This window comes from Tenrec ecaudatus, chromosome 3, assembly GCF_050624435.1.
Source record: "Tenrec ecaudatus isolate mTenEca1 chromosome 3, mTenEca1.hap1, whole genome shotgun sequence".
Taxonomy (NCBI): domain Eukaryota; kingdom Metazoa; phylum Chordata; class Mammalia; order Afrosoricida; family Tenrecidae; genus Tenrec; species Tenrec ecaudatus.
Window position 1 is genome coordinate 220,092,882 of NC_134532.1, and position 25,814 is coordinate 220,118,695.

Sequence of the window (25,814 nt, forward strand, 5' to 3'; positions counted from 1 at the left end):
GGCAGTTTTCCCACCCCAAATAAGATGCCACAGGAACAGGGCACAGCAGGCCCACATAAGTCCCATACCCACAGGGCCGTCCCCACTTGCTCTCCAGGCTGGAAGTGACTGTCCCTTCTCCAGGCCTGGGTGGGATGGGGGCGAGGCTGGGAGGTCAGTGTCATCAGACAAACATGTTAAGAGTGTCAAATGGGAAACTCATTGGTCAGTAACTTCCCCCCAAATCAATCGCTAAAACCAGCTGAACAGCAGTGGGCTGGTGCCTGGGTCAGGATGGGGAGGAATCCTGCTCTCAGTTCTGGAGGTGTCCTGGATTCATAATTCTTAATCATGTTCCATGTTTATGCTCCATATTCAGACTTCATTCTGGTTCTCAATGCTGATGTGCATTTGTTTCTTCTCTTCTTGGTTTGACACATCGGTAAAAGATGGACCCCAAAGCTCTCAGGCTCTCGGGCTCTCCTGAAGCGGTGGCTCCCCCCCAGCTCTGCGCTGAGGGCCTCCCCGGGGTTCACCTTCTGGCCTGAACTGGACCATGGCCTGCTGCTGCTTACAAGGTGTTGACCGACTGGTTCTTAAAGAGCTGCATGCTAAGTGCTTCCTCCCAGCCTGTCTGTGCCTGCATACTCCGCCGGAGTCACCACAGCTAACCTGCTGGTGTATGAGGTGCTGATGGCATGGGGCCCAGCACAGTAGCCAGCATGATGGCCAGTGCGGTCACCATTCACTCTGTGATCTGTCCGTCTCTGATGATGACTGCAGCTCAAGCTGCCCGGTCTGCTGGTGGGCAGGGTGTCCATGTTCACTGGACACCAGTCCTCCAGTGGGGCATGCAAGTGTGTGCCTGTGTGTGTGGACGTGCATTAGTGGGAGAGGGTGTGAAAGTGTGTGACTGTGTGTCTGTGACTGTGTGTGCAGAGAACATGTTTGTGTAGAAGTATATGTACAAGTGTGTGCCTGTGAGTTGTGGTAGGGAAGACTTGTGGGTATGTATGTTTGCGAGGGTGTGTGTGTGTCTATGAATGTGTGTGCATTAGTGTGGCATTGCTTGTGTGTGTGTAGGGGGCAAATGTGTGAGTGTGTGCACATCCCTGAGGGGAGGTCATCAGGATCCACTCTTAGGAACACATCGCCCCCTCCCCACTCCCCCCAGCCATGCAGGGTGCCCTGGATGGTCCGTGTCTCGGTGACAGCCCAGAGTGCAGCCCCCTCATTCCCCAGCAACACCCGCCCCCCTACGCCCACTCGTGGTGAGGCTCATCCTCATTGATAGAACATCATGGCCCCCGTCTCACTGAGGTCCAGGAGGGGGAGGGCAGTGCAGATGAGGACTACTAGGGCCAGGCAGTGGCCCTGTAGGACGGACAGACAGACAGATAGCTGGGCATGGGGGTGCACGCAGAATGGGGCACTCAGACTGAGGCACACAGGCGGGGACTTAGAATGAAGCACTCTGAGCTGGCAGCTGGGGCTGGAGACCAACCCTCTCCAAGGTGGAGCTGGCCTTGAACACCACTGCCACCCTGGCCCAGGCACTGTCAGAAGCAGGGGGGTGCCCCCAGCAGGAGAAAAGGGAGTGGGCTGTGAATCTGGGAGGGCCCTGAGAGCAGCTGCCCCTGGCCAGGGGCTGTGCACAGAGTGGAACTGACCTAGGGCAAGGGGCACCATGCCCTCGGCCTCAGTTTCTCCTTCTGCCAAGCCTGGGCGTCCCTCAAGTCTTCTTACCCCTCTTGGATCCGAACCCCAGGCCTGGGTTAGAGGTGCTAGGCCGCAAACCAGCCCCCTGGGCACGTGGGTGTAGCCAAGAAGCCAGAACCTCAGCCCCAGGCCGCAGTCCTTGCCGCTCACAGCCCCTGACTGCAGCCCCTTCCATCCGCCTCGCAGTCCCCCACCCAACCCGCGCAGCAGCCCGCCCTGCTCCCACCCCCGCAACCCCTGCTTCTTGCCCTGCGGCCCGGACCCAACAAGCCCACTCCCCGCGGATGCACTGCCCCTAGATCCCCGGCCCCAGCCCCTCTCTCTCTAACCCCACTCCCCGCCTCCTCCGGGACCCCGCCCCAGCCCCGCCCCGCCTCCCTTTGTCTCACGGGCCCCGCCCCCTCCGCGCAGCCGCCTCCCCATTGGCAGTGGGGCGGGGCCCTGACTCCGGGCCCCGGGGGCGGGGTGAGGCGGCGCGCCTGCGCAGTGGCGCCGGGCTGCTCCCAGCGCGGCTGATCCTGGAGGCGGCGGAGCTCGGCTCGGCGCTGCGGCCCGGCCCGAGCGAAACCCCGGAGACCCTCGTTGCGGCCCCGCCGCCCCAGACCCGGCCCGTCGGCGCTGCGAGCGCGTGGCCCGCCGCGAGCTGCCAGGCGAGGTGAGGCGCGGGCGCCGCGGGAGTGGGGCGGCGGGGACCCCGGCGGGGGCGCCCAAAGAGACGGCGACATCGGGGACCCACCCGACCAGGGCGTCCGTCATTGTCTCCCCTCGGCGACCGGGGACGCGCGGATGCGCGCTCGCGTGGGCCCTCCCGGCCACCGCGAGCGAGCGGGGGGCTGTCCCACGCCCCGCGTGCCCGGCCTGCGCCTGTCACCCCGGAGACCCTGCGGGTGGGCATCTGCCCGGACCCGCCTCCCCCTGGCCTCTACCTGTCATCCCGGCGACAGTGAGGACACGCGCGGGGGGCGTTCGGCCGGCCTGCGGGAGGCGCGATCCCCTCGCTCAGGTCGGAGCCCCCACCTCTTTGTGCGCTTGGAGAGGGGTTGTGGGTTGAGAGGGTCTCCCAGTGTCTTGGCTCTGGACTGGGGTCCTGTATCAGGGATCTGTGTGTGAGGGTCCCCACTGTTGGGGTCCTGGATTACTGGGTCTCCCTGTGTCCAGACTCTGGGCTGGGGGCCATGTGTTGGGGCCCTGGGCAGGAGGGGTTCCCATGTACTGGGGGTCTGGTTTAGGGGGAATCGCCGCTTTTTGGAGGTCCTGGCTTGGGCGCCTGTCCAGCCGCCCGAGGCGGGGGGGGCACGGGAGGTGTGGGGGGCGAGGCAGAGATTCCCCCTTTGACTTACTCTGTTGCCGCCGCTGGTCGCGCGCGGAGTTGGGGGCATTGGCCTGGGGCCGCGGGCTGTCACCGCTGTCCGCAGTGTTTCGGCCTTCCCGCCCGGGGGCCGGGGATTGGAGGGGTCGCGCGCTGCTGGATCTCCGCTCTCCGTGCGGCGCAGGCCCGGAGGGCGGAGGCAGCCGCCCAGGATTTGGCGGGCTGGACACGCGTCCGAAGGAGCGCCCACACCCGGGGCCCGGCCTTCCAGGGAGCGGCCTGATCTCAGGGCCAGAGGGTGGGCGGTGGGTGGGGCAGTGACCCAGGCCTCTCAGGCCTGAGCTTGTCAGCCACCAGGGGCACTGGGGCGTCGCTGCCCACCCGCCAACCTTTCAGCAGACTTTAAACCCACCCAATGGCCTAGGGATTGCCCAGTCTTCAGAGGGCTAAGTCCCACCAGATAGTCTCCCCACCGGCAGGGCAACCACCAGCCTAATTGTTACCCCTGCATTAGGGCCACCCTGGGGGGCAGAGCAGCACTGTCCCACCGGGCCCTCTCTGGAGAGGAGTCCTCATTACAGAGGCACACACCTTCACCTTCTCCCCAGGAAGTGGCTGGTGGATTCGAACTGCAGCCCAGTGTAACCGCCAGGCCCCTTGACTGTGGTAGACAGCCTGTGTATCTCGCAGGTTATGCTCCTCCAGGTCTTATTTTTCATTCCTCCAAGAACCACGCCCTCCCCTGTGGCTGGTGCTTCCTCCAGAGGCACAGCCACCCCTGTGGAACAGGGTGGGGCTGCCCCTGCTACGAAGAGTTTCTGAGGTTGTAAATCTTTAGGGAAGACAGCTGCCTCATCTTTCTCCCCCATTCCTGGTCGGTTAGACAGATGCTTAACTGTGGTGTCACTGGGCTCAGCTCCCCTAAAGAGGTCCATGCTGGAAACCCTAAAGCCACAGCCACCGAGTCGGGGGCGACTCATGGTGACCCTACAGGACAGGGTGGAACTGCCCCTGCCAGTTTCCGAGACAGTCACTCTTGCTGGGAGCAGATGGCCCTGTCTTTCTTCCACAGAGCAGCTGGTGGGTTTGATAATGAGCAGCCTGACACCGCCTCCCCCCCCCCCCCCCCCCGTGTCCCATCAGACTCTGATTCTCACTCAGAGCGGCCTGTGGGACAGACTAGCACTGACTGCCCCTGTGAGCTTTAGGAGACTGTAACTCCTAGGCTGAGTAGAATCTCCCTTTCACAGAGCCAGCAGTTGCTGTGAATTCCTGATGTCTGACTCACAGAGACCCTCCAGGGCCACGAAGCTGCCCCTGCGGGTTCAGAGGCCGCAACTCTTTATAGGAGTAGGAAAATCTCCTGGAGAATTAGCTGGTGGTTTCAAACTGCCGGCCTTCTGGCTGGCAGCCTGGGCAGGGTCACCCAGGGCTCCTCAGGGGAGTGTGCTGTCCGGGAATGGATCAGGTCCAGTCTGGCTGTGGCACGAATGTCCAGTATGTTCCTGAAGAGCTGGATTTGCTGATGGTGGAAGGCCACAAACCAGGTAGTTTCTAAGAACCTGCCTGGCCCCACACTGACCTCTGTCCACTGAATCTAGTCGGGGGCCACCCTGCTGGTGGAGCCCAGAGCTCTGGAAGGTGCAGGGACACGCTGCTTCTAAAGGAGATGGGCTTGTTCTCTGCAGAGTGAGCACTGTCCCATGATGCCCTGGGGCACTTGGCTGGAATGTGCGGCCTTTCCTTCACACTCAGGCCTTCCTGGCTGCGTCCCCCCCCCTTCACCACCACCCCCATCCCCCCTCTGAGGCCACTTTCCCCTTCATCCTCTGTGCCGCCTGGCCTGGCCTGTTTCCTCCATTGTGGGATTACAGGGGGTCTGAGGCCCATGGAAGCCTAGACTGCCTGGAGTCTGGAGACTAGGCTAGCTGGCAGCTTTGCACAGGGAGTTAAAAAGACTGCTTGCAATCTCTGTCTGTCATCTCCCATTCACTGGTCTGGTGACATTGGTCAGGACCTAGGGACAGTGACTGACACTGCCTGCCCTGGCTGCTCTGCCACGCTGGGAACATGCCGTGTTTGTTGGATGGCTCATCTCCTCGGTCATTCTTAGCTATTGGGGGATGACAGGGCTTAAACACAGAGAGGCAACCCTCCCTTGGCGGGTCTCCGGGGCTCTGAATGGTGGCCAGCATGTGCCAGCCTCCCACCCAGCTCCGAGGGGGCCATCTGAGCAGGTGGGCTTTTGTGAGGGTGATAAACTGCAGGGTCCGGAGACAGTAGGGCCGTTCTGTCTGCCTGTCTGTCGGCCCAGCACACATACCCAGGGCCTAACTCCCTGCCTTTCTGCCGCGTGTCAGCTACCGGGTACTGGGAGTGAACGGAGTCTGTGCTCAGAGAGGGGAGAGTCTTCCCTGGTTTTTGCCTTGCTGGACACTGGAGGCCTGGGCCGGGCTGCGTGGGAGGGCTGCAGAGAGGGCTACAGACCTGGAAGTTTTGAATTTTAAAGTCAGTTTCATGGCGGTAAATATATGCGCAGATCCCTCCCTCTGCTTGTGAAGTTTTGTGTTGATTACGTTGGTCACCTCTGGTGCTCTAGCCTTCACACACACACACACACACACACACACACCCTTTGTTTTGAATGGTGTTTGGGGTGAATGTTGACATCGCACGTTCAGTTCCCGATTTGACAGTTTCCCCCCAATGGCACCAGTCATAGTTCCTTACATGGGGCAAGCGCCTCTGTCTGTCTCTCACTTGCTTCCTTTTTCAAATTGTCACTTATGTGGGGTTTGCAGTTCAGGCATCAACTTTGTTTCCCACAGTCTAAACTACTAATCATGGCCCCACCCCCAGCTTACCGCCTCCCTCCAGGCCCCTGTCCACAGGCTCTTTCATGCCTCTCGCTGGCCCCCTCCCAGAGTTCTGGTCCTCTTCCAGGGCTTCCAGGGTCCTAGCCCCCTCCCCGGACTCTGGTCCTCTCCCTGGGCTCTGAACCCCTCCCCAGACTCTGGTCCCCTCCCAGGGCTCTGTCCCCCTCCCTGGACTCCGGCCCACTTCCCCTGGGCCCTCTGCTTACAGGAGCAGCTGGCCAGCTCTCAGCCAGGGTGGGGGCTTTAAGTGGAGCTTGGACCCTCCGGGCACCATTCTTGTTTGCCTGCCCCTCTGCTGGCTTTCGGGAAGGCGGCATTCCTCGGGAGAGTTCTGGTTCCAGGTTTAAGGGTATCTCCGTGCGACACGCTCAGGGCAGCCCCTGGAATTCTAGTTTTGCTCCCTGTTTAAATGCCCCTGCTCTCCAGAACCATCTGCTGTGACCCTGGTCCTCGTGGTCACAGCCCTCACCCCTCTTTCTGAAGTCTCCACCCCCAGCAAGGGAGACTTGGTGCATGGTCCTCTGGCAGTGTGTCTGCTCTGAGTCCAGAGAAGCTTCATTGAAAGGGGGGAGGGAAAGGGCCTGCAGAGTCACAGGGGTGTGGGGAAGGACCATCCATCAGCACAGCTCCTGCCCTAGTGTGTCGGTGTGACCTATTCGCTGAAAGTGATGTGGCCGTAAAGATCTTGCTGCTGGCGGCTGAGGATTGCAGCCTTCAGCAGGAGTGTAACTCAATGCAAAACAGCTCCCCAGGCCCCTCCCCCTGGAGCGCCCCCCCCCCCCCCCCCGCCGCCGGCAGACAACACCATGGTCTGGGAGAGAAGGTGTACCTAGCGGGGGATTCCGTCTTGTTAGGGTCCACAGCCTGCACTCATGGAAGCAGCAGCAGAGAAGTCAAAAGACCCATTGCTCCCCAAGAATTTTCTAAGGTGCTGATGTGCAAGGGGATCACGCTGGGGACGTGGTCCACCTGACCCACCTTTCTCGTGTGCACCTGACAGATGGATATTGAATAAGGGAAGGTGCGAAGACTGCATTTAAGTTGTGGTGCCAGAGAAATCATATTGGAAGTGCCAGGGCCTGCTGAAGAGACAAACCCACCTGCCTGGGAAGAAGGCCCAGCAGAGGGCTCCTCAGAGGCCCGAATGGCGACACTTAATTGCACATACCTTGAACGTGTTGTCAGGAGAGACCAGTCCCTGGAGAAGGACATGCTGGGTAAAGTGGAGGGGACGGACACCGTGACCACAGCCATCGGCTTGTGCACAGGGAGAGTCGTGAGGTAGGGCAGGACTGAGCAGTGTGTCCTTCTGTGCGTGGGGTCCAGATGGGTCAGAACCAACCCAATGGCACCTAACAACGTTATTCAGGTCCTGGTGCTTCCACCCATCTGTGAAAACAGACCTGTGACCCTCGGGGCGTGTGCACGTTGTTAGAGGGCTCTTCCTCCTCAAAAGTTTGTTGAGGTGGACAGACACCAATGGGAGGAGGCGCAGGACACACCGCATGTCCTGTTGGTTGTGGGTTGATGTGGAATGGGACCAACTTGAAGGCACCGGATGACCCGTAGCAGGGTCCATCTTGATCTTCTGCAGTGCAGCACCTGGAGGCAGGAGCCACGCTTACCCAGCTGTACAGCCATCACCCCTCACCCCCTCACCCCCTCACCCCCTCACCCAACCTCCAGGGTCCTCTCGTAGTAGCTCCTGCTGCCTGCTCCCCTCCACCCTGCACTCTGCGTTTGCCTGCTCCAAGTCTGGACGAATTGGACTCCGAGTTACGGTTGCTCGTGGGTCTCACTGAGTGGGATCCTGGGGCAGGATGTGCGGTCGCGTTTCTCCGTGTGGCAGAGCGGTTCTCCACTGTGTGCGGACTGCTTCTGTGGGTGGACACATGGATGGTGTCATTTTCCTGGCTGAGTAGTACTCCACTGTGCAGAGGACCACGCTGCTCTCATTCATTGTCTGTGGGATAGACACCTGGGTTTTACCGCCATCCTCTGGACACAGACACTTGGCTGCTTCTCTTGAAGGCTGAGTGAGCACCCCTGTGCGAGTGCGCCACGTGGTGCTGGTCCACACTTGCACTAGCTGCTCACTGCAAGTCAGCAGTTCAGAACCACCTGCTGCTCCACTTGAGAAATGTGGGACTTTCCACTCCTGTGAAGTGTGACAGGAGATGTCTCCAGAATCCTGGAAAACTGCTGGGGATGTGCTCACAAAGATGATCGAAGACACGCCTTCACACTCTGTGATGTCTACCACAAGGCCAGGGCCTGCCCACCACGATGGAGACCCCGAGAACAGGGCCCCAGCTGGGACCACAACCTCTGGGACTGAGACCTCACCAGGGGGGGCATAGCAAAGCCAGTCCCTAGCCAGTGTGCCACCCGCTGGAGGGGTCCCACGCCAGCCACAGGAGGGAGCATGGTTGGGGACATCATCCAATCCAATGACTTCTGCTGGTGCAACGTTAACTGGAAGGCGGGGTCTGGCCCCAGTGGCTTGTGGGGGGAAGGCTGCATACCTGTCCCTGAGGGCCCATGGGCACTTTCACGTTTACATCTGTCGCTGTGTGTCCAAAGCCACCGACTGCACACTCAACGCAGTCCAGTCCACGCACAGTGGGCACGCTCGAACTTGGTATCTGTGTCCACAGATCCTAGCATATGATGGTCCAGCTCCTGGGCCATGAGCACTGGCTGCCCAGTCCAGTTTTTCCTGCCCTGGACCACAGGGGCGCTGAAGGGCTTAGCCAGTCAGGGAGGAGTTAGAGATCTTGTGTCCACCCCTCATCCACCCACCCACTCACCCATATACTCCCCACCCACCCACTCACCCACTTACCCACCCACTCACCCACTCAGTCACTCTTTCACTCATATTTGCCTTTTCATCCACCCATCCCCACACTCACTCATATGCTCACCCACTCCATCATACACACACGCACGTAATCATTCACTCACTCACACACTCACTCACCCAGCCATCCACCCACGTGCACTCACACACTCCTCATGCGCTCATGCAGTCAGTCACCATGCACTCACCTCTCCACTCCACCGCCCACTGGTGCCATCACTCAGTCATCAGCTCACCCACCCGACAGTCATCCACCTGCCCGCTGGTTCACGTGACATACCAGGACACGTTGTGGCATGGGGCATGGCTGTGCAGTGTGTGTCTGGGTTGTATGTTCACCCCTGGGCAAAGGTTGGGGGGAGCCTCTGTCCACACTGAGCTTGGGCAGGAGCACCCTGGCCCTGCGTGCACTGGGTTGGGCAGGCTGGGTCCTGTCCATCTTCCCCCTCTGCCTCCTGGAGGCAGGCAGGACAGTCGGGGAGCAGGTCAGGGACATCCTGGGTGGCTTCTGCAGCCTGGAGGCTGTGACAGTCACAGGGGAAGGGAGACGGATGGGCTGAGTGCTGAGAAGGGCCAGGCTGCGTCCAGCCTCCTGGCCAGCGGCCAGGCCTCCAGATTCCCTGACTGGGCGTAGCTGATGCCCTGTGCAGGTCCTGGTGATGCTGTCATTTACCCTTACCGCCTGACTGGCGGTTCAAACCCACCAACCTCTTGGGGGAGCAAGACGAGGCTGACTGCTCCGGTAGACATGGCAGGCCCTGGACACCTGGGGTCGCTGGGGGGAAGAAGTGACCAGTGGTGGCCTATGGCCTAGCTGCTCTGGTCCTCGCACCTCCTGGGGTTTGCTCCAGGACAGGGGCTCCAGGGTGTGGTCAGGACCATGCCCTGCCATCGTCTGTATAGGCCCCCTCCTCTCTTGTCACCTTTTTATTGGGATCGAGTGAGAACAACAGCCCGAGCTGCCCTCCCTCCTGAAGGAGGGCCCTTTAGTCTGGGGACATGGCCTGCCATCCTTACAGTGCCCCAGCCCTCTCCCCATCCCTCCTGGGTCCCCCACGGGCCCTACTCCTCACTCCCCACTCCCCCACCAGACTTCCCACTGTTCCCGTGCTCCGAAGCTCCTGGACCAGCCCTGCTCTTAGTGGGTCATTCCTCCTCTTGACGTCCTTTCCCAGGGGCCGGTCTCCCCTGACCACAGTCCAAAGGACAAGAGACAAGGTCTCCCGCCCTTGCCTGAGGGGTTCCCTGCTGAGCTTCCTCCCAGACAGCTTGGTTGGTTGGTGATTATCTTTGCTGACACTGGGAAGGCAGCTGCGGCCCCTGCCCCCTCACAGCAGCAGATGGTGAAGTGGGCACGCGCTGGGAATGCACGATGTCCGTTGCTGCAGGCAGCCTGGGCCCCAGAGACTGCTATTGTCCACCCCGCCAGCTGGGCCGGCTGTGCGCCAGGCTGGGGACTGGAGGACTGCTCTGCTCACCGCCAGTAAACACCGGCTGTTCCCTGCTTGGCGGGCCGGAAGTCAGTCTGCCCGCCCCCCTGCGTTTACAAGCAGAGCTCTCTGGGGGCGCCCTCCCCGCTGCCCTCACCTTTGGGTGCTCTTCCTGCCCAAGCCCCTGATGGGCTTACGTGGCTAAAGGCACCCTGGGGTGCAGGAGGTCAGGTGTGGTGCTGCCAGCCTCAAGGCAGGCCGTTCAAACCCACTGGCTGCTCACTGGGTGGGTGGACCGTGAGGCCGTCTCCTCCCACAGAGATCTGGGGTCCCTGCAGCCCTGTGGAGGGTCTCCATGAGTTAAGTCGGAGTGGATGGGACACTGGCAGCCTGACTCACCCTGGTGGTGGGGGGCATGGGCCAGGCGGCCATCCATCCAAGGGCTTGGGACCCATTCTGAGGGGCTGGGGTAGTCACAGAGCTCCAGGGGGTCCCCTGGACAGATGAGGTGGCAGGGGGACCATCATGCAGGATACCTGGTGGTACCGGGGGCTGAGTGCTGGGCAGCTAACTGTGGGGATGGCGGTTCAGCCCCCCCCCCCCCCGCCCGGTCCCCTGGTCCCGTCGAGATGTGCAGTGTGGGAATCCCTGTAGGTCAGGTCTACGTGGTCCTGTGAGGGGGTGGACCAATGACTGGCAGAGAGGTGGCTGAAGACAGACAGACATGTCTAGGCCAGGCGAGTCTGCGTCAGGGCCCTCGCCGAGCACGGGTTCATATCTTGCTCAGCCTCCCCCTCTGTCAGGGAGGCTGTCTGCCCCTCTGAGGCTCTGCAGGTTTCAGCTAAGCTTCCCGATCAGGAGGGGCTGGAAGAAAGGCCTGATGGTGGTGATGTTGGTGGAGGGTGGTGAGGTCGGCGGGGTGGTGGTGATGATGTCAGCAGGGGGTTGGTGATGTCAGCCAGGGGCAGTGAGGGTGGCAGCAATAGCTGACCCTGAGGACATGGCAGTTCATGAGAGAATATTGTGCTGCCCGTTGGCCAGGTCTGACTCACTGTGTCCAGGTGTCTACCACAAGGTCGAACTGTCTGCAGGTTCTCCATCCTCACTGACGGCCTTGGGGTGTTCACGTTGGTTCAGGGCCCCCATGTCACTGACTGCCCATCCCCAGCTGTGCCATGAGGTGGACGGTCAGCAGCTAGTCTCTCCTGGTGGTCTCGCTGGGCTTTGGAGGAGCGTCTGGGCTGAACTTGGCCCAACATGCATGGGTCCTGCTCTCCTGGTGCCTGCCCATGAGGCCAGTGTGCCCTCCACCCCTGCCCCCCAGCATGGCCTTATCTGTGGTCCCGCCTCATGGAGACCCGGAGGGGCAGGTGGGACATGCTGAGGACATGTTACTATACTCCCTCAAGTCGGAGATGACCCACAGAGCCCCTGCAGCACAGGGTGGAGCTGCCCCCATGGATTTCTGAGATAGCAGCTCTTTATAGGAATGGGAAGCCTCATCTTGCTCACTAGGAGCCGCTGGTGGTTTTGAACAGCCAACCCTGTGGTTTGCAGCCGTGCACTGGCAGAGCCCCTCCCACAGAGGGCAGTAGACCAAGGCTCACTGTCATTGAGTCTCCTGACTCGCAGTGGCCCCACAGCACAGGAGAGAACCCCGCCTGTGGGTTTCCAAGGGGGAAACTGCGGGAGCAGAAATCCTCGCCTTTCTCCTGTGGAGCGGCTGGTGGTTTTGAACTGCGGACCTTGGGCTGAGCAGGCCAGTTTGACCCTGCAGACTTGGCTGGTGTGCTGATTCCGTAGGAAGCCCTGGCCCTGCGAGTGGGTTAGATGCTCCCCTGCTAATGAGGTCAGAGGGTCTTGTCCGCCCAGGAAAGGCCTGGCAGGGGCCTTTCAGGAGAGCCTGCCGTGGGAACTGGAGTGAGGGGGCTACGCTGATACAGGGTTCTCCGTGGGTGACAGTCAACCTGACAGCACCTCCTCTCCTGCTGAGCAAAGCCAAGCCACGTGGCTCCGTGGCTGCGTGGGTCAGCAATGGCAGGCCCCGGGCCACCGCCGCCATCATACCTGCAGCTGGAGCCCTGCAGCACCTGTACCCATGTGGGGCACTCCCAGGCTTTCCTTGTGCCGCACACGGACCGTCTAGCTCCAGGGTCAGGCTTACCACCTGGGAGACCGGCACTCCCTGTGCTTGCCTGACCCAGAGATGTGCCCTGCCTCGGGGTCTGGACATGGCCACCTTCCCTCTGCAGGCAGGTGGTGACTGGCTGGGAGACAAAGCCTGAGCGCCATGGGTCCTCTGACCTGTCTGGAGGGCCAGGAGACACCCTGAAGCTCTGTGACTGCCCTGAGCCCCTCAGAGCATGTCCTGGTCCAAAGGATGGCCACTGCCTGGCCCAAGCCCCCCCACCCCCCACCCCCATCCACCAGGGTGACTCAGGCTGCCAGCATTCCAGGCAGGCAGGCAGGCAGGGAGGTTAGCTATCAAGGGCCTGGCTCCCCACAGCAGGAGTCCTGAGCAGGGGTGTGGGCTGAGGGGCGGGGCTCTCTGATGGTATTTGAGGTCCCAGCAGGATGAAGTCACTGGGGAGGGGAGAGTGGGGAGCGCCCTGGCGGGGGTGGGGGGGGCGGGGGGGGAAGGCAAGGAAGTCTGCTGCCCACACTTTGCCCTACAGCCTTCCAAATTGGGGACAGAGGAGGCGGCAGGAGGAACCAGGTGACCTCTCCACCTCTCCTGGTGCCCTGCAGGAATCAGAATCCAGCCCCAGCTATGTCTGGGGAAGTCTGTCTGTCTGTCTGTCTGTCTCTCTTTCTCTCAATCTCTCTCTCTCTCTCTCTCTCTCCTCTAAGAGAAAGTTTTCTTACTCTCTTCATGCACCACCACCCCCTCCCTCCACCCACCCCCAGCTCTCTGTCTCTATCTCTGTCTTGTTTCTTTCTCTCTCTGGGCTCTGAGGGAAGTCTCTCTCATTTTCTCTCATGTTCTCTCCCTTTCTCCCCCACCTTCCTGGACACTCTGAGGGAAGGCTTTCTGTCTGTCTCAGTCTCCTTTTCTCTTTCTGTTCTCTCTCCCCCCCCCCCCCTCCTTCTGGGGGAAGGCTCTATCACTCCCTCTCAGTTCTGCAGGAGACATCTGTCCATCCATCTCTCTGGGCTCCGGGCTCTGTGCTGCCCAGGGCTCCAGGGCCCCATATGGCCTCTTGATTACCCCTTTGTCTGGGGCTGGACCTCACCTGTTTCTCTCCTAGGAGGGAGTACGCCTAAGACTCACCTTTTAACATAGCAACTAAAAGCCCTCTTTCCAGAGGCCCAAGTCTCTCCCGATGCACAGTGACCCTAGAGGAAAGAGTACCTTGCCGGCTTCCAAGGCCACCACTCTCCATGGATGCAGACAGCCTGGGGGCTGCAGGCCTCCTCACACCCCCGAGGCCGGCAGTGGAGAACTGCCATCTGCTCTGCCAGCCTCCTTTCTGCAGGCATGGGCTCGGGGTTCCAGCAGCCCCTGCACGACAGGACAGGACATTATGGGACCATGGCAGAGCAGTAGCAAGTGTTGGTGACAGTTGAGGGGGGCCTCTGAGTGGGCAGCTCACAGAGGACCTGGTCTTGGCTGTCACTTGGCCATGGGGACATCCTTAGGTCCCTCTCTCTCGCTGCCCCTCCACTTGCACGGGCTGAGTTGGGGAAGCTGACCAACAGCCCTTTCCTCCTGGTCTCACTCTATCAGCTCCACCAATCTCTGCTCAGCATCATGGCAGCACCAGTCCCCACAGACAGATGGGTGGACGGACGGACGGACAGGTGGGCGGGCCGTGGCTGCGCACGAGGTCCCCAGCTCAAGTCAAACCCAGTTCTCGTGGAATGCAGGGATTCTGTCACTGAGCCACCCCGCCCTACTGGACATGAACAGGCCTGTGTGCCTGCCGACTGTCCTTTATAACAGTGGGGAAGAGCTCAATTGCTAACCAGAAAATCAGTGGTTCAAATCCTCCAGCCACTCCGCAGGGGATGGGTGGGCAGCCTTGGAAGCCCTGTAGGGCAGTTCCACCTGCCCTCATGGCCGCTGTGGGTCAGAATAGACTCCTGCTAATGCCTGGGCTTTGGTTTGGGTGGGACGCTGGCTATGTGCCGAGCGGCTAGCTGGGAGGTCAGCCGTGGGAACCTGCCAGCCACTCACTAGAGGGAGGCTGTCTGCTCCATCCTGTACGCATGACCATGTGGAGACCCATCCGCTAGGCTCTCTGTGAGTCATGATGGGCTTGGTCAGCAGGCTCGGTTTGGTTCGGGCCCCACTCAGGACCCACTGCCCCCATTACCCTGCTGTCATGTGGTCACGTTGTCACGACATCCAGGTCTCCTCCAATACTTGGCAGCCCCCAGGCCAGCGGAGAAAGGAGGCCTGGCTGTCTACTCCCCCAAAATTGACGGGTTGTCCATCAGGTCTCAGAACCCCCAGGGCACCAGCCAACAGCAGGCGGAAGCAGGCAGTGGGGAGACTCCCTATTGTCACTATCATGTGACTTCCAGGTCACACATGCTCAGTGTCACAGCTCTCTGTCTGCCCTGGGGGCCCTGGGCCCTGCAGTCCATCAGCCATCCTGAGCTCCTCCTCAGGACCGCGGGAAGCCCCTCCTGGTGACATCAGGGGTGGTGGGCGGGGCTGGGAGAGGAGGTGGGCGGCTGTGCTGGGGCAGGAGTGGGTGGCCTGTGGGGGCAGCTGGTGGGGTGGGGCTTGCCTGGGCAAAGACCAGGCTGTGCCCCAGGTTTCCCAGATGCAGGCCCTGCAGCTTCAACAGGACAGCCTGGTGCACCAGGCAGCCTCCCCTTGGGGTTCCAGCTCCCCCACCCCCACCTCGCTGCCTGGGAGCTGCCCCAGACCTTCTGCACTGTGGGCTGGCTTGCTGCTGTGAGGGAGGGGCCAGGGGAGAGCGTTTCCCATCTTTTCCTTTTAAAACGTTTTCTAGAGCTGAGGGCACCCGCATGCCGCCCAGGCAGGCAAGGCCAACTCAGCAGTTTCCACGGGAGCTCCCTGGGGACAGCTGCCGGCTTCCTGTGGGGTGGCCCCCCTCCCCCTCCTCCCTCCCCTCCCTTCCCCACCTCTTCTTCCTCCCCCTCCTTCCCTTCTCTTTCCTCCTCCCCTCCCCCTTTCTTCTCTTTTCCTCCCCCACCTCCCCCAGTGCTCCATCTCCTCCCCCTCCCTTCCCCCTTCTCCCTCGTCCCCTCCCCCTTCCTTCCCCTCCTCAGCCATGCTCTCTGCCCCACCCCCAGTACCAGAAAACCACGCCCCTGCCTTGGGTGCTCCCACTCTGACTCTGACTCAGTGCGGGCCCTGCAGGACAGGGTGTACCTGTCCCATAGATGTCTGCGACATCACTCCCTGCAGGACCAGTAACGGCTCTCTCTCCAGATGCTCCCCTGAGTGGACAAGAGGCCCCACTGTGCTGGTCCATTATCTGCTGTGTCCCCCCACCCCCTGCTCCTGTGACCAGTACCCACAGCAAGTGCCCAGCCCCTCGGCGCATCTGGAGCTTCAGCTGGGTGCTCACAGAGCACAGTACAAACTGCCCAGACAAGGCCCTGGGCATGTCCCCGGCAGCCTGCTCCCACCCTGTCTCGGGGTCTCACAGCAGTTTGAAGGGCTTCATCAGGTGCCCTGGGAGTGGCCTGGTGGAGCATTGGTTATGAGTTGGACTACCAGCCTCAAGGTCAGTGGTTCGAAACCCCTAGCTTCTCCATGGGAGGAAGATGAGGCTCTGTACTCCTGTAAGGAGGTGCAGGCTCAGAAACCCACAACAACCCCAAGCTCACTGCTATTGCGTCGATAGCTATTGCGGCCCCTGTGCGCTTGCCTGACTTTCACTGCCGACAGGAGTGGAGAGCCCGGCCTTTCTCCCTCCGAGCTACTACTGGTGGTTTTGAACTGCCAGCCACGCAGTTCATCTTTGCCCTACAAGGTCGCTGCTGTGAGTCGGAATCCACTTGGCAGCAGTGAGTGAGGCCTGGGCAGCTACCTGCAATGTCGGCAGTTTGAAGCCACCTCAGGAGAAAGAGGAGCTGTCTGTCCCCAGAAGAGTCACAGCCTCTGAGCCCCACAGGGCAGGTCTGCCCATCCCGGAGGGTCCCTGGGGCGACTGACTACACAGCAAGGAGTTCTTTTTGTTCAAGATCCTGGTGGGCCCCACCTGTGTTCCCAGGGGAGGTCTTGGTCTGCACATGGTTTGGGCAGCTGCTGGTCCTCTCCCCTATGCCATCTTCCAGGGCAGCGGAGAATCCATGAAAACTGTCAGGATTACCACCTGTCCTGCACAAAGCCTCTGTCCTGGGGAGTGGGATGGGTCCCAGGCCATCTGTCCCGCGGGCTGTTTGGCTGAGCAGCTGATGACTGCGGGGCAGTCGGCAGTCAAATGTCCACAGCCTGAGGGGCTGGTGAGCACTTGGTGCCACAGCCTGGCATGGGCCTTCGCCCGCTCCTTGCCCTGTCTGTGCTCCCCTGGGCTGGGCCTTGGCCCACTTCTTGTCCTGTCTGTCTGTCTGCTCCCCTGGACTGTTGTCCTGAGCGCTCTCAGGTTGCTCCCCAGCACAGCAACCCCCTGGGACAGCAGAGCCCCCACAGGCTCCCACAGTGGTGCTTTTCCCAGGAACCTCTGTGCCCCCTGCCATCCCACAAGGCTGCGGGGTGTTTGGAGCTTGACCAGGCGGTGAGCAGTGGGTAGATACCAAATAAAGTACCACCAAGGGCAGTGGACACCTGCCTGGAAGTCACAGAGCAGCCACTGGGCCATGGTGGGGGTAAGGGCATCTGTGCCTCGGCCAGGAGAGAGACCTGTCTGCAAGACTAACTGCTGCCTCTGAGCTCAGCCTCAGTGTGTGTGTGTGTGTGTGTGTGGATGTGTGGATGTGTGGATGTGCTCCACCTGGGCTTTGGAACCTGCTCTCCGCCTCCAGCCTCCAGTTGCCACGGGTCCAGCCACTAGCACCTGCAGCTGGGTTGGTATGAGGATCAGCATCAGGGGTGGGGGTCAGGGACAGTTATGCCCCCTGGCCTCCCTCTGCTCATCCCCCTCCCCTTGCTCAGCTACATCTGCATCTTGAGCTCTGTTGAGCACAGCTGTCCCCGCCCCCCCTGGCTCCTGTGGGGGCACAGCAGTGTCCTCTCAACCACAGGTGCAGGCACCCCGGGCCATCCCCTCCTTGGCCTGGAGAGAGACAAGGGACCAGAGACACCTTCTCCACTACCCTCGGTCACTGGGGACCCCAAGGGGCACCTCCTCTGTGTGGGGGCACGTGTGTCACCGTCTCTTTCACTTGTTGTATCTTAATCTGTATTCATGTCTGTGTCTGAGTTTCCCCGTCTGGCTGCAGATCGGGGATGTGTGTCTACCCAGTGCTGGGTCCCTAAAACATGCAGGCAGGTGGGCAGCCCTTAGTCTCAGGTCTCTCCTGCTGTACTGGCAGGAACTACAAAGGGGGGACCCTAACTTGCAGAAAGGGATTTTCACACCGGAGGTGGTTGTCGGTCCTGCCAGTCGCCTCTGATGCATAGTGCAGAGCAGAAGGAAGCACCACCCTGCCCTGCACCGTCCTCACGATGGTTCCCATGTGAGGACCTCCTCTCCTTTACTGCTGTGTTCATCTGGGTGGACGAGAGAAACACTCGTGTGTGTGTCTTTATCTCAAAGGGCAATTGTACATTAAGAAAACAGCCCAGTCCAGATCGAGTCCACAAGTCTGATATTAGCCCTTAGGTCTGATACCACTCTATAAAGTCCTCTTCAGACTCACACAACACATGCAATGATGCTGAATGTAAGAAGATCACAGGCCAGGGGATGGAAAGTCTTGTATATCCAGTGGCTGTGGAAGCATCTCCGCGCTGGTGTGGGTTTCCTCATGGCTTCTCCCACTCTAAGGCTCTGGCTCTATCCTTAGCTTCATGTGGCTTGTCAACAGGAATGTCTCTCAGGCAGACAGTGTGCCCCGCCTCCAGGGAGGAAGACAGGAGTTCCCAGAATCCTTAGGAGAAGGTCATGCCCACAGAGGCCTCATTGGATATGGCCTGATTGACAGCCTGAACTCCACCCCTTCGCTCAGGTTAACAGAAGATGACATAACTGCCACCTTCCTCTCTACCAAGCACAATACCCTTCTCCAGGGACTGTCCTATCCTGACTGTGCATCCAAAGCACGAGACGAAGCCTCGCCCCTGGGAGTGCTCAGGCCCCGCTTCCTCCCAGGGAAACCTGGTCCTCCTCCCATGGACCTCAGCCCTCAGACATTCTCCACCAGCCCCTCCTGTTTCCGATGCCCCGTGCCTCTCCAGTCGTCCTGACTCCCCACAAGCCCTCCAGCAGGCAGCAGCTCCAGGGAAGGCTCTCCCAGCTGGCTTTGGGGGACAGTTCTTGGCACTGGTCCTCTAGGTGCAGAAGGTTCCCGGCACAGGGGCCCTGGGTTGGCACTCTGTCCCCAGCTCTTGTTTCTTGGTCTCGGGTGTCCTCTGATTGGATCCCTTTCATGTCTCAAAAGAGATTGGTGTGTGATACGGCCTCTGCCCACAGCTCCATCCACCTGTAATCCCGCCTCATTAGCATAACTCCTTCACATCCCCACCTGCCTCTAATGGTGACTCTTTCCCATGCCTGCCGCCTATCTACTGCACAGACTCATGGCCGCCGATTCACCGTGGGCACACAGTCACCCTGTGGGACAGAGTCGTGCTGCCCCTGGTGGGTTTCTGAGATAGTCTCTCTGTGTGGGAGTCAAAAGCCCCCTCGTCTCTTCTCTCATGGGGCACCTGCTGGTCTCCCACTGCCCACCCTGCCGTGAGCAGCCCAGTGTGTGACCCCTGCCCATCACGGCTTCTAGTCTGCGGCCTCTGTCAGTGCTGAAGAGCAAGGTGGGACTGAGCACGGAGTCGCTCCTGAGCTCCCACGTGGTGATGTGGACGTTGTCTGACGTGCCTCGGCTGTGTGATTGGGAGCGCTGAGTCCCTGGTAAAATAGAGGGGCAGCAAAAAGAAAAAAAGAGGTAGACCCCCCAATCAGCTGGATGGACACCGCCACCATCACAATGGTTCGGCCCTGACTGCGATTGGGAAGACAGCACAGGCCCGGCAGCGTGTCCCTCTGCTGCGTACTGGGTCCCTGGGAGCCAGAGCCCACCCCTGGCCTCTCGCAGTCACGGCTACCTCTGCTCCTGCCGCGCGCACACCGAGAGGGGCGGTGCTCAGCACACAGCACTGTGACACCAGACTACAGTGGGGTGCCCGTGCACTCTATTTGGTGGGGCACACCTTGTGACATGCGCACATGGCAGACGCAGTGTCTACTGCCTCCCTGTGCTGAGCGGTGCCTAGAAGGGGAACTCAGTGTGCGGCCCTGTCTCCTGCTCCTACAGACGGGGCCTCTCTCCCGTTTGCCCCCTCGTGTAGTGCCTGGCGTGGAACTCGCGGGCGCAGAGTGGACACGTCCCCTTGCTTGTTGTGATGTGTGCTTGGCCACTGGTGGCCTTGGCTGGCTTTTCCCCTCACTTGTGGACAGAGACGGCTTTTCGTTTTCCTCTTTCTGGTTTTACATTTTGCATGGTTTTCTGTTGTTGAATCCCATGGCTCAGACTGTCCCCCAAAACCTAAAACCAAACCCCCACGGCCATCGAGCCCGTTCTGAGACCGCCCTAAGATTTTAACATTGGCAAAGCGGGACACCATTGATAAAACTCATATCCTGGCAAAATAGCCACATGGCAGCCGAAAACCATACACCCTAGCTTGTCCTGCATTCTTGTTAAAAATCGGGACTTTTTAAAAACGCCGCAGGACGTGGGAAAAATTGTTAAAAGTCGGGACTGTCCCACCAAAAGTGGGACGTCTGGTCACCTTACCTAAGAGGCATGGGGGTGGCGGTCTCCCCACTGCCAAGGAGGTGATTCTGACTCCCGCAGGGTTTCCAGAGCCCTGGATCTTCGTGAGAACTGAGGCCGCCTCGCTCCCATGCGGAGCTGCTGCTGGGTTAGACACCAAACTTGTGGTTGGCAGCCCAGCACCCAAACCCCTGCACCCTGGGGGCTGCTTTGAAGGTCGTGCTTGTGACCATCGGATCGTGGTGAGGAAGATTCCGTACCTCCACTTCCCAAAGGATGTCAGGAGTGGGGAGGGCCTCGGTCAGTGCTTTTGGAGCGTCATCGGATCCCGTCACAGGCTGCGGAGACAGTGGATGGCATGCATCGGAGCGGGCCTGCTGCTGAGCCGTCCCTGCGTCCGGGGTCACCCCTGGCTGTGCCGGCCTCTCCTTTTGGGGTTTCGCTCGGGTGTTTGCAGGGTCTTGGACTTCTTTCTCCAGATTCATGTAGCACTTTCAGGTCTGCCTCAGAAAGAAAGAAGGGATTTGGAAATGCACTGTCAGAATCTCTGGGACCATTTGTATCAGTGGTTCCCAACTTTCCTGAGGCTGTGACCCTTTCACACAGTTCCTCGTGGGGTGCTGACCCCCAACCATAAAATTACTTACGTTGCTACTTCATCACTGTCATTTTGCTACTGTTATGAACCGGGTGGCCCCTGTGACAGGGTCTTCAAAACCCCCAAGGGGTCGCGACCCACAGGTTGAGAACCGAGGGTGTACATCATCCTGGTCTCTAACATGGGCCATAGAAGCCCCCATGAAACCAACTGGCCTGGTGCTTTTTTGTGTGAGGGTCATTCTCTAGCACCTTATTCTGAGTCTGTGGTAGTGGGCACGCAGTAGGTGGTAGGTGGTTCGGCAGAGAATTCCCGCCTTCTGTGCAGGAGATGGAGCTCCAGTCCCCGGCAGGGCACTGCAGTTGTGCATGGCCGCATACGTCTGTGGTGGAGGCTTGCGTGCTGTTGCGTGTTTCCGCTGAGTTTGCAGACTGAGATGGACTGGAGAGAAAGGCAGGCCTAGTGCGCTCCTTTCCAAGATGAGCCGGGCACGCGTGAGCCTGGGCTGATGCAGGGCCAGGCGCCGTGCGGTTCCGTGAGTTGGGGCCTAGTGCGCTCCTTTCCAAGATGAGCCGGGGCACGCATGAGCCTGGGCTGATGCAGGGCCAGGCGCCGTGCGGTTCCGTGAGTTGGGGCCTAGTGCGCTCCTTTCCAAGATGAGCTGGGTACACGTGAGCCTGGGCTGATGCAGGGCCAGGCGCCGTGCGGTTCCGTGAGTTGGGCCCAGACTTGGTGGCAGCAGACAGTGCCCCTAACATGGGGGTGCCATGTTGACCTTGTGGTTTTCAGAAGTCAGTCTCCAGGCCTTGTTCCTGGTCTGCCTTGGCCTGGGTCCGCAGACCTCACACTGAGCACCACACAGGTCCCCTCAGAGGCACTGGCTGTGAGAGAACCAGGGTCTGCGGTGTGCGGGTCATGGCTTCTCCCCCTCAGCTACCACAGCCGTGGGCCTCCATGGTGGGGTTCTGAGTCCTGCAGTCACGCTACTGAGGAACTGCTTGGGGCGGGGGCGGGGGCTGGGGGCAGACATTGGTTGGCTCTTCCTGGTCAGTGGGCCAATGCTTACCCTCCCTCCTGTTTCCACAGCCATGGAGGAGTTAATTGTGGAGCTCCGCCTCTTTCTGGACCTGCTGGACCACGAGCACCTGACCTCCACTGTCCGGGAGAAGAAGGCCGTCCTTGCCAACATCCTGCTCAGGATCCCAGCCCCTAAAGGTCTGTTCCCCATGGCCCACTTCCTCCCCGCCACCTTCAACCACCGAGGGTGCTTCTTGGGAACCGGCAGGCTCACAGGGCTATGGTCAGCTTTCCATTCGACCCCTGTTGCTTCTCATGCATCCTGTCCCCTCAGCATCCACCCTTCATCCCCTGCCTCCTTGGACTACCCCCACCCCAGCCTCCTCGTTCCCACCCCTGCGAGTTCTGTCCTGGGGCCAGTGTTGCCCTTCTGATAGCTAATGACTGGTGACACCAAAGCACATCACCTGCCCATCCTCCCCGAGCCTGAGCTTGTCCTGAAATGCAAATGATTGGAGGGTCCAGGCGGGAGGAACAACTAGGGCCAAGTGCTCCTTGGGGGCCTGTCCTGTTTGGCTGAGACTGAGTCACAGGTGCGTTCATTTGCAGACATGAAGGGGGACCGGGGGCCCGTCGGGGGCTCCACCTGCCTTTCTCTGACCAGCCAACCTGGCCCTCACTGCTCAGACAAACACAGTTGCTCATTGGGTGTAGACGAACAGTTATTTGTCAAACTTCCAGGCTGGACTGTGTTTGTGCCAGTCCCTGGGCTGTGGGCAGGCTTGAAGAGAAAGGTGGAGGCGTGGGGACCCCAAGTCCTCCCTGCCATTTGGAGATTCATCAGGAGGCCCGACTCAATGCCCTGCTGGGGCTCTGGCCACGTCCCAGTCTAGGCCTTAGGGAAATGACCCAGTGGGGGTCCCAGGCCTGCGGGCGGCTCCGGGACAGGACTTCCAGTGGCCTTCATTATTGTCACTGTGGTCTGTGTGAGAGTGGACGTGCCTGTGTCTTCCGTCCCGTGCTGCCCGTCTTGTCCACTGACCCTGGGCGGTTCGGTCCTTCCTTCCGCCCTGCTCTCCCACTTTGGGCCTGCTGGTTGCCTATGGTCCCTGGTTCCCAGGAATGCATCGTCCCCGTCCCCCCCACTCACCCACCCCCTGTCGATGTCCGGCTCATGCTGCTGTCAGCCATGAGTCCCGTTGACCCGACACACAATGGAAGAAACACCGTCTGGTCCTTGAGAGGTGTTGCCCCAGCCCACAGTTGCGGCCAGGATGTGGACCCCTCTCGTTGAGGGCCTTCCTCTCCCTTGCTGCCCCTCCACAGGATGCCCTCCCTGTTGATTGGCTGAAGGGTGATCTCTGGAGTGTGGGATCAGGTCCAGGTGTGAGAGGTGCCTGAGGGCTGTGACATCACCACCAAGGAGGTCCTGCAGGACCTGCTGTTGTGACTGAGGACAGTGAGTGGACGCAGGCCCACCCCCTGGAGTTACTGAGCAACCACCTTACAGGAGAGATGGCCGCAGCTCCTCCATCTTCATAGGACAGTGATGGGGGTCCTCTGCAGGACAGTGATCTGCTGGGTGAGCTCCCGGGATGGGCAAGACCCATGGACCATTCCCCCCTCTTTCAGACCATTCTACCACCATGAAGATACCCTCCCTGCCCTGCCCATGGTAGCCTCTCATCATTTCTGGGAGCCCCATTGTTTCCATGGGCTAGCTCATGGGCCAGCTCTAAGGTTGGCGGTTCCAGCCCATCAGCCCCTCCTCTGGAGGAAGGTGAGGCTGTCTGCCCCTGGAAAGGTTACTGCCTGGCAAGCCCTGCCTGGGACTGCATTGAGAGGCCTGGGCCGGGTGTCAGGGGGCAGCGGCTGTGCATCTGCTGTAGCTGCCCTGGTGGCCTGTGGCTTTGTGGAGGAAGCCTGGTGGTCTACTCCCTGGATGGTCGTTGTGGGGGCCATGGTCATGCAGCCGCAGTCCTCACTGTCACCGCCGTGGTTTGATGTCACTGTCACTGCTGTGGTTGGTCTCTTCGACGTCACTCTGGTGCTGTGACTGCCACGGTCCTTGCGGCCATCATGGTCATTCTCATGGTTGTCACTGTGGTCGTTTTGGTAGTGGCTGTTGTCAGCGTTGTCACTGCTGTCACTGTCATCATTGCGGCCATTTTCTTCTCATCGTTGTCTCCATGGTCATGGTGGTCGTCGCTGTCACGGTCACCATGGTCGTGTTGCCGTTGTTTGTCGTGTTTGTCATGGTTGATGTTGGCTGGCCGTCGCCATTGTCGTTGCAGTCTTTGTCCTGGGTGTCCTCTGTCATGGCATTGTGGACAACATCGTCATGAGGGCTGTAACCCGTGGTCATTGTTGATGTTGGTTCCGTGGGTTTCTTGGTGGTCGTCGTGGTTGCTGTGGTCACAGCTGCGGTCAGGATGGCTGTTGTCGCCGTCGCTGTGTCACCGTCACTTTGGAGGGGGGTGCCGCTGAGCCTGCCTCGACTCACGGAGACCGTGCACAACCGAAGGGAGTGCTGCCCGGCCCTGCACCAGTCTCACGATGGTGGACCTGCTTACATAAGCCCCCATCGCAGCCCCATGTCTGCCTGTACCCCGGAGGGCATCCTCACCACCCCTAAGGGCAGTGGCCTAGGAAAGGCTGTGGGCAGGCCCAGGCACAGGAGGGGCGCCATGCATGGGGACAGGCTCAGCGGCAGTGCGCAGTGACATGGTCTGCTTTCTCTGTGAGCCGCTCCTGCTCTTCCTCCTGACGAGCAAGGGCACCTGCCTGGCGCCCTTCCTTCCTCAGGGTGTGCGCTCAGTACCCGAGCCTGGTCTCACACACCGGCCTGCTGCATGGACACAGAGACCCAGCTCACTGAGGCTCTGGTCCAGGAGCAGGGGGTCTGCCCCCATCCCCCTCACTCTGTGGTCCTTCCCTCACTACAGGTTTTGAAGGCCGAGATCATGGGCAGACACCAGAGATCACCAACACCCTGCCGGCCCCACCTCAGCTGCCGCTGCCAGAGATCCCTCAGCCCTGGCTGGTGAGTCCCCAGGTGCTCGCAGGAGCAGCCGGCCCGGCTGATGGGGCCTGATGACCATGCAGGGCAGGGAGCTGAAGGTGGACCTTGACCGGGGCACCCTGGTGGGTGTCTTTTTAGGGACCTATGAGCTTCTAGTGGAAGCCCTGGGTGGCACAGGGGGTGAGCGCTCAGCTGCAGATGTAAAGGATGGGGCTCCGGTCCACCCAGAGGCTCTTCCAAAAAACAGGCCTGGCTGTGTCTGATGCTCAGCCAGGTCATCGGGTCAGAACCGACCCTGGGGCACATGGTTCCACATTGCCACCCTGGCCTTGTACAGGAGACATGCCCACACCTGGAAGTTTCTTTTTCACCAGACTGAAGACAAGGCTATTAAATAGATAGGTAGATGGATTGGTTTTTGGTTTTTTGGTAGATGGATGGACAGGTAGATAGGTAGATGGATAAATAAATGGATGGATAATAGATAGGAGGGTTAAGTGGATGGATGGATACCTCATAAGTATGGAGAGATAGAAAGATAGGGTATAGGTGGATGGATGGATGGATGGATGGATGGATGGATGGATGGATGGATGGATGGGTGGGTGGATGGGTAGGTGGGTGGATGGGTGGATGGATAGGTTGGCATGCAGGTAGGTTGTATGGTGCCACGCTGTGGACTGAGAGGTTTGTACTGGCTACTCTTTTGGAGTTGGTGTGCCAGGTCCCTCTTCCTAGGCTCAAAGCTTGTCTGGCAACCCTCTCTGAAGCCTCTCAGAGGCCCCCTCTTGATGGGAACATCAGTGACATCAGTGAGCTTGGTGACAGCCCACGGATGAAGGGGATGTGTGACACGGATCAGGGTCACTGGGGTCCCTGCTGCTCTGACAGTGTGGCTCAGGGCCGGGTGCCCGCCTAGGGGTTCTATTCACACCTGTCCTGTTTCTCTTTCCTCCCATCCTCCCCAGCCTCCAGACAGCCGGCCACCACCTCTACCCACCGCCTCCCTGCCCGAAGGCTACTACGAGGAAGCTGTGCCGCTGAGCCCTGGGAAAGCTCCGGAATACATCACATCCAGTGAGTGTCGGGTGCTGCGAGCTTGGGTAGCCTCTTTCTGGCCTAGATGTGATGGAGCAGAGGCCAGAG

The 25,814-nt window shown here is 60.1% G+C and overlaps 1 protein-coding gene across 1 annotated transcript in view; it reads left to right on the plus strand.

The window, feature by feature from the left end:
• The first annotated feature begins 2,182 nt into the window (after positions 1–2,182).
• Positions 2,183–25,814, plus strand: part of AFAP1 (actin filament associated protein 1) — a 68,852-nt gene continuing 45,220 nt past the window's right edge. Inside the window, exons 1-4 of the mRNA XM_075544653.1 lie at positions 2,183–2,353; positions 21,716–21,844; positions 24,592–24,689; positions 25,637–25,745. Of these exons, the coding sequence (XP_075400768.1) occupies positions 21,718–21,844; positions 24,592–24,689; positions 25,637–25,745 (334 nt within the window). The 5' untranslated portion in view covers positions 2,183–2,353; positions 21,716–21,717. The remainder of the gene's footprint in view (positions 2,354–21,715; positions 21,845–24,591; positions 24,690–25,636; positions 25,746–25,814) is intronic.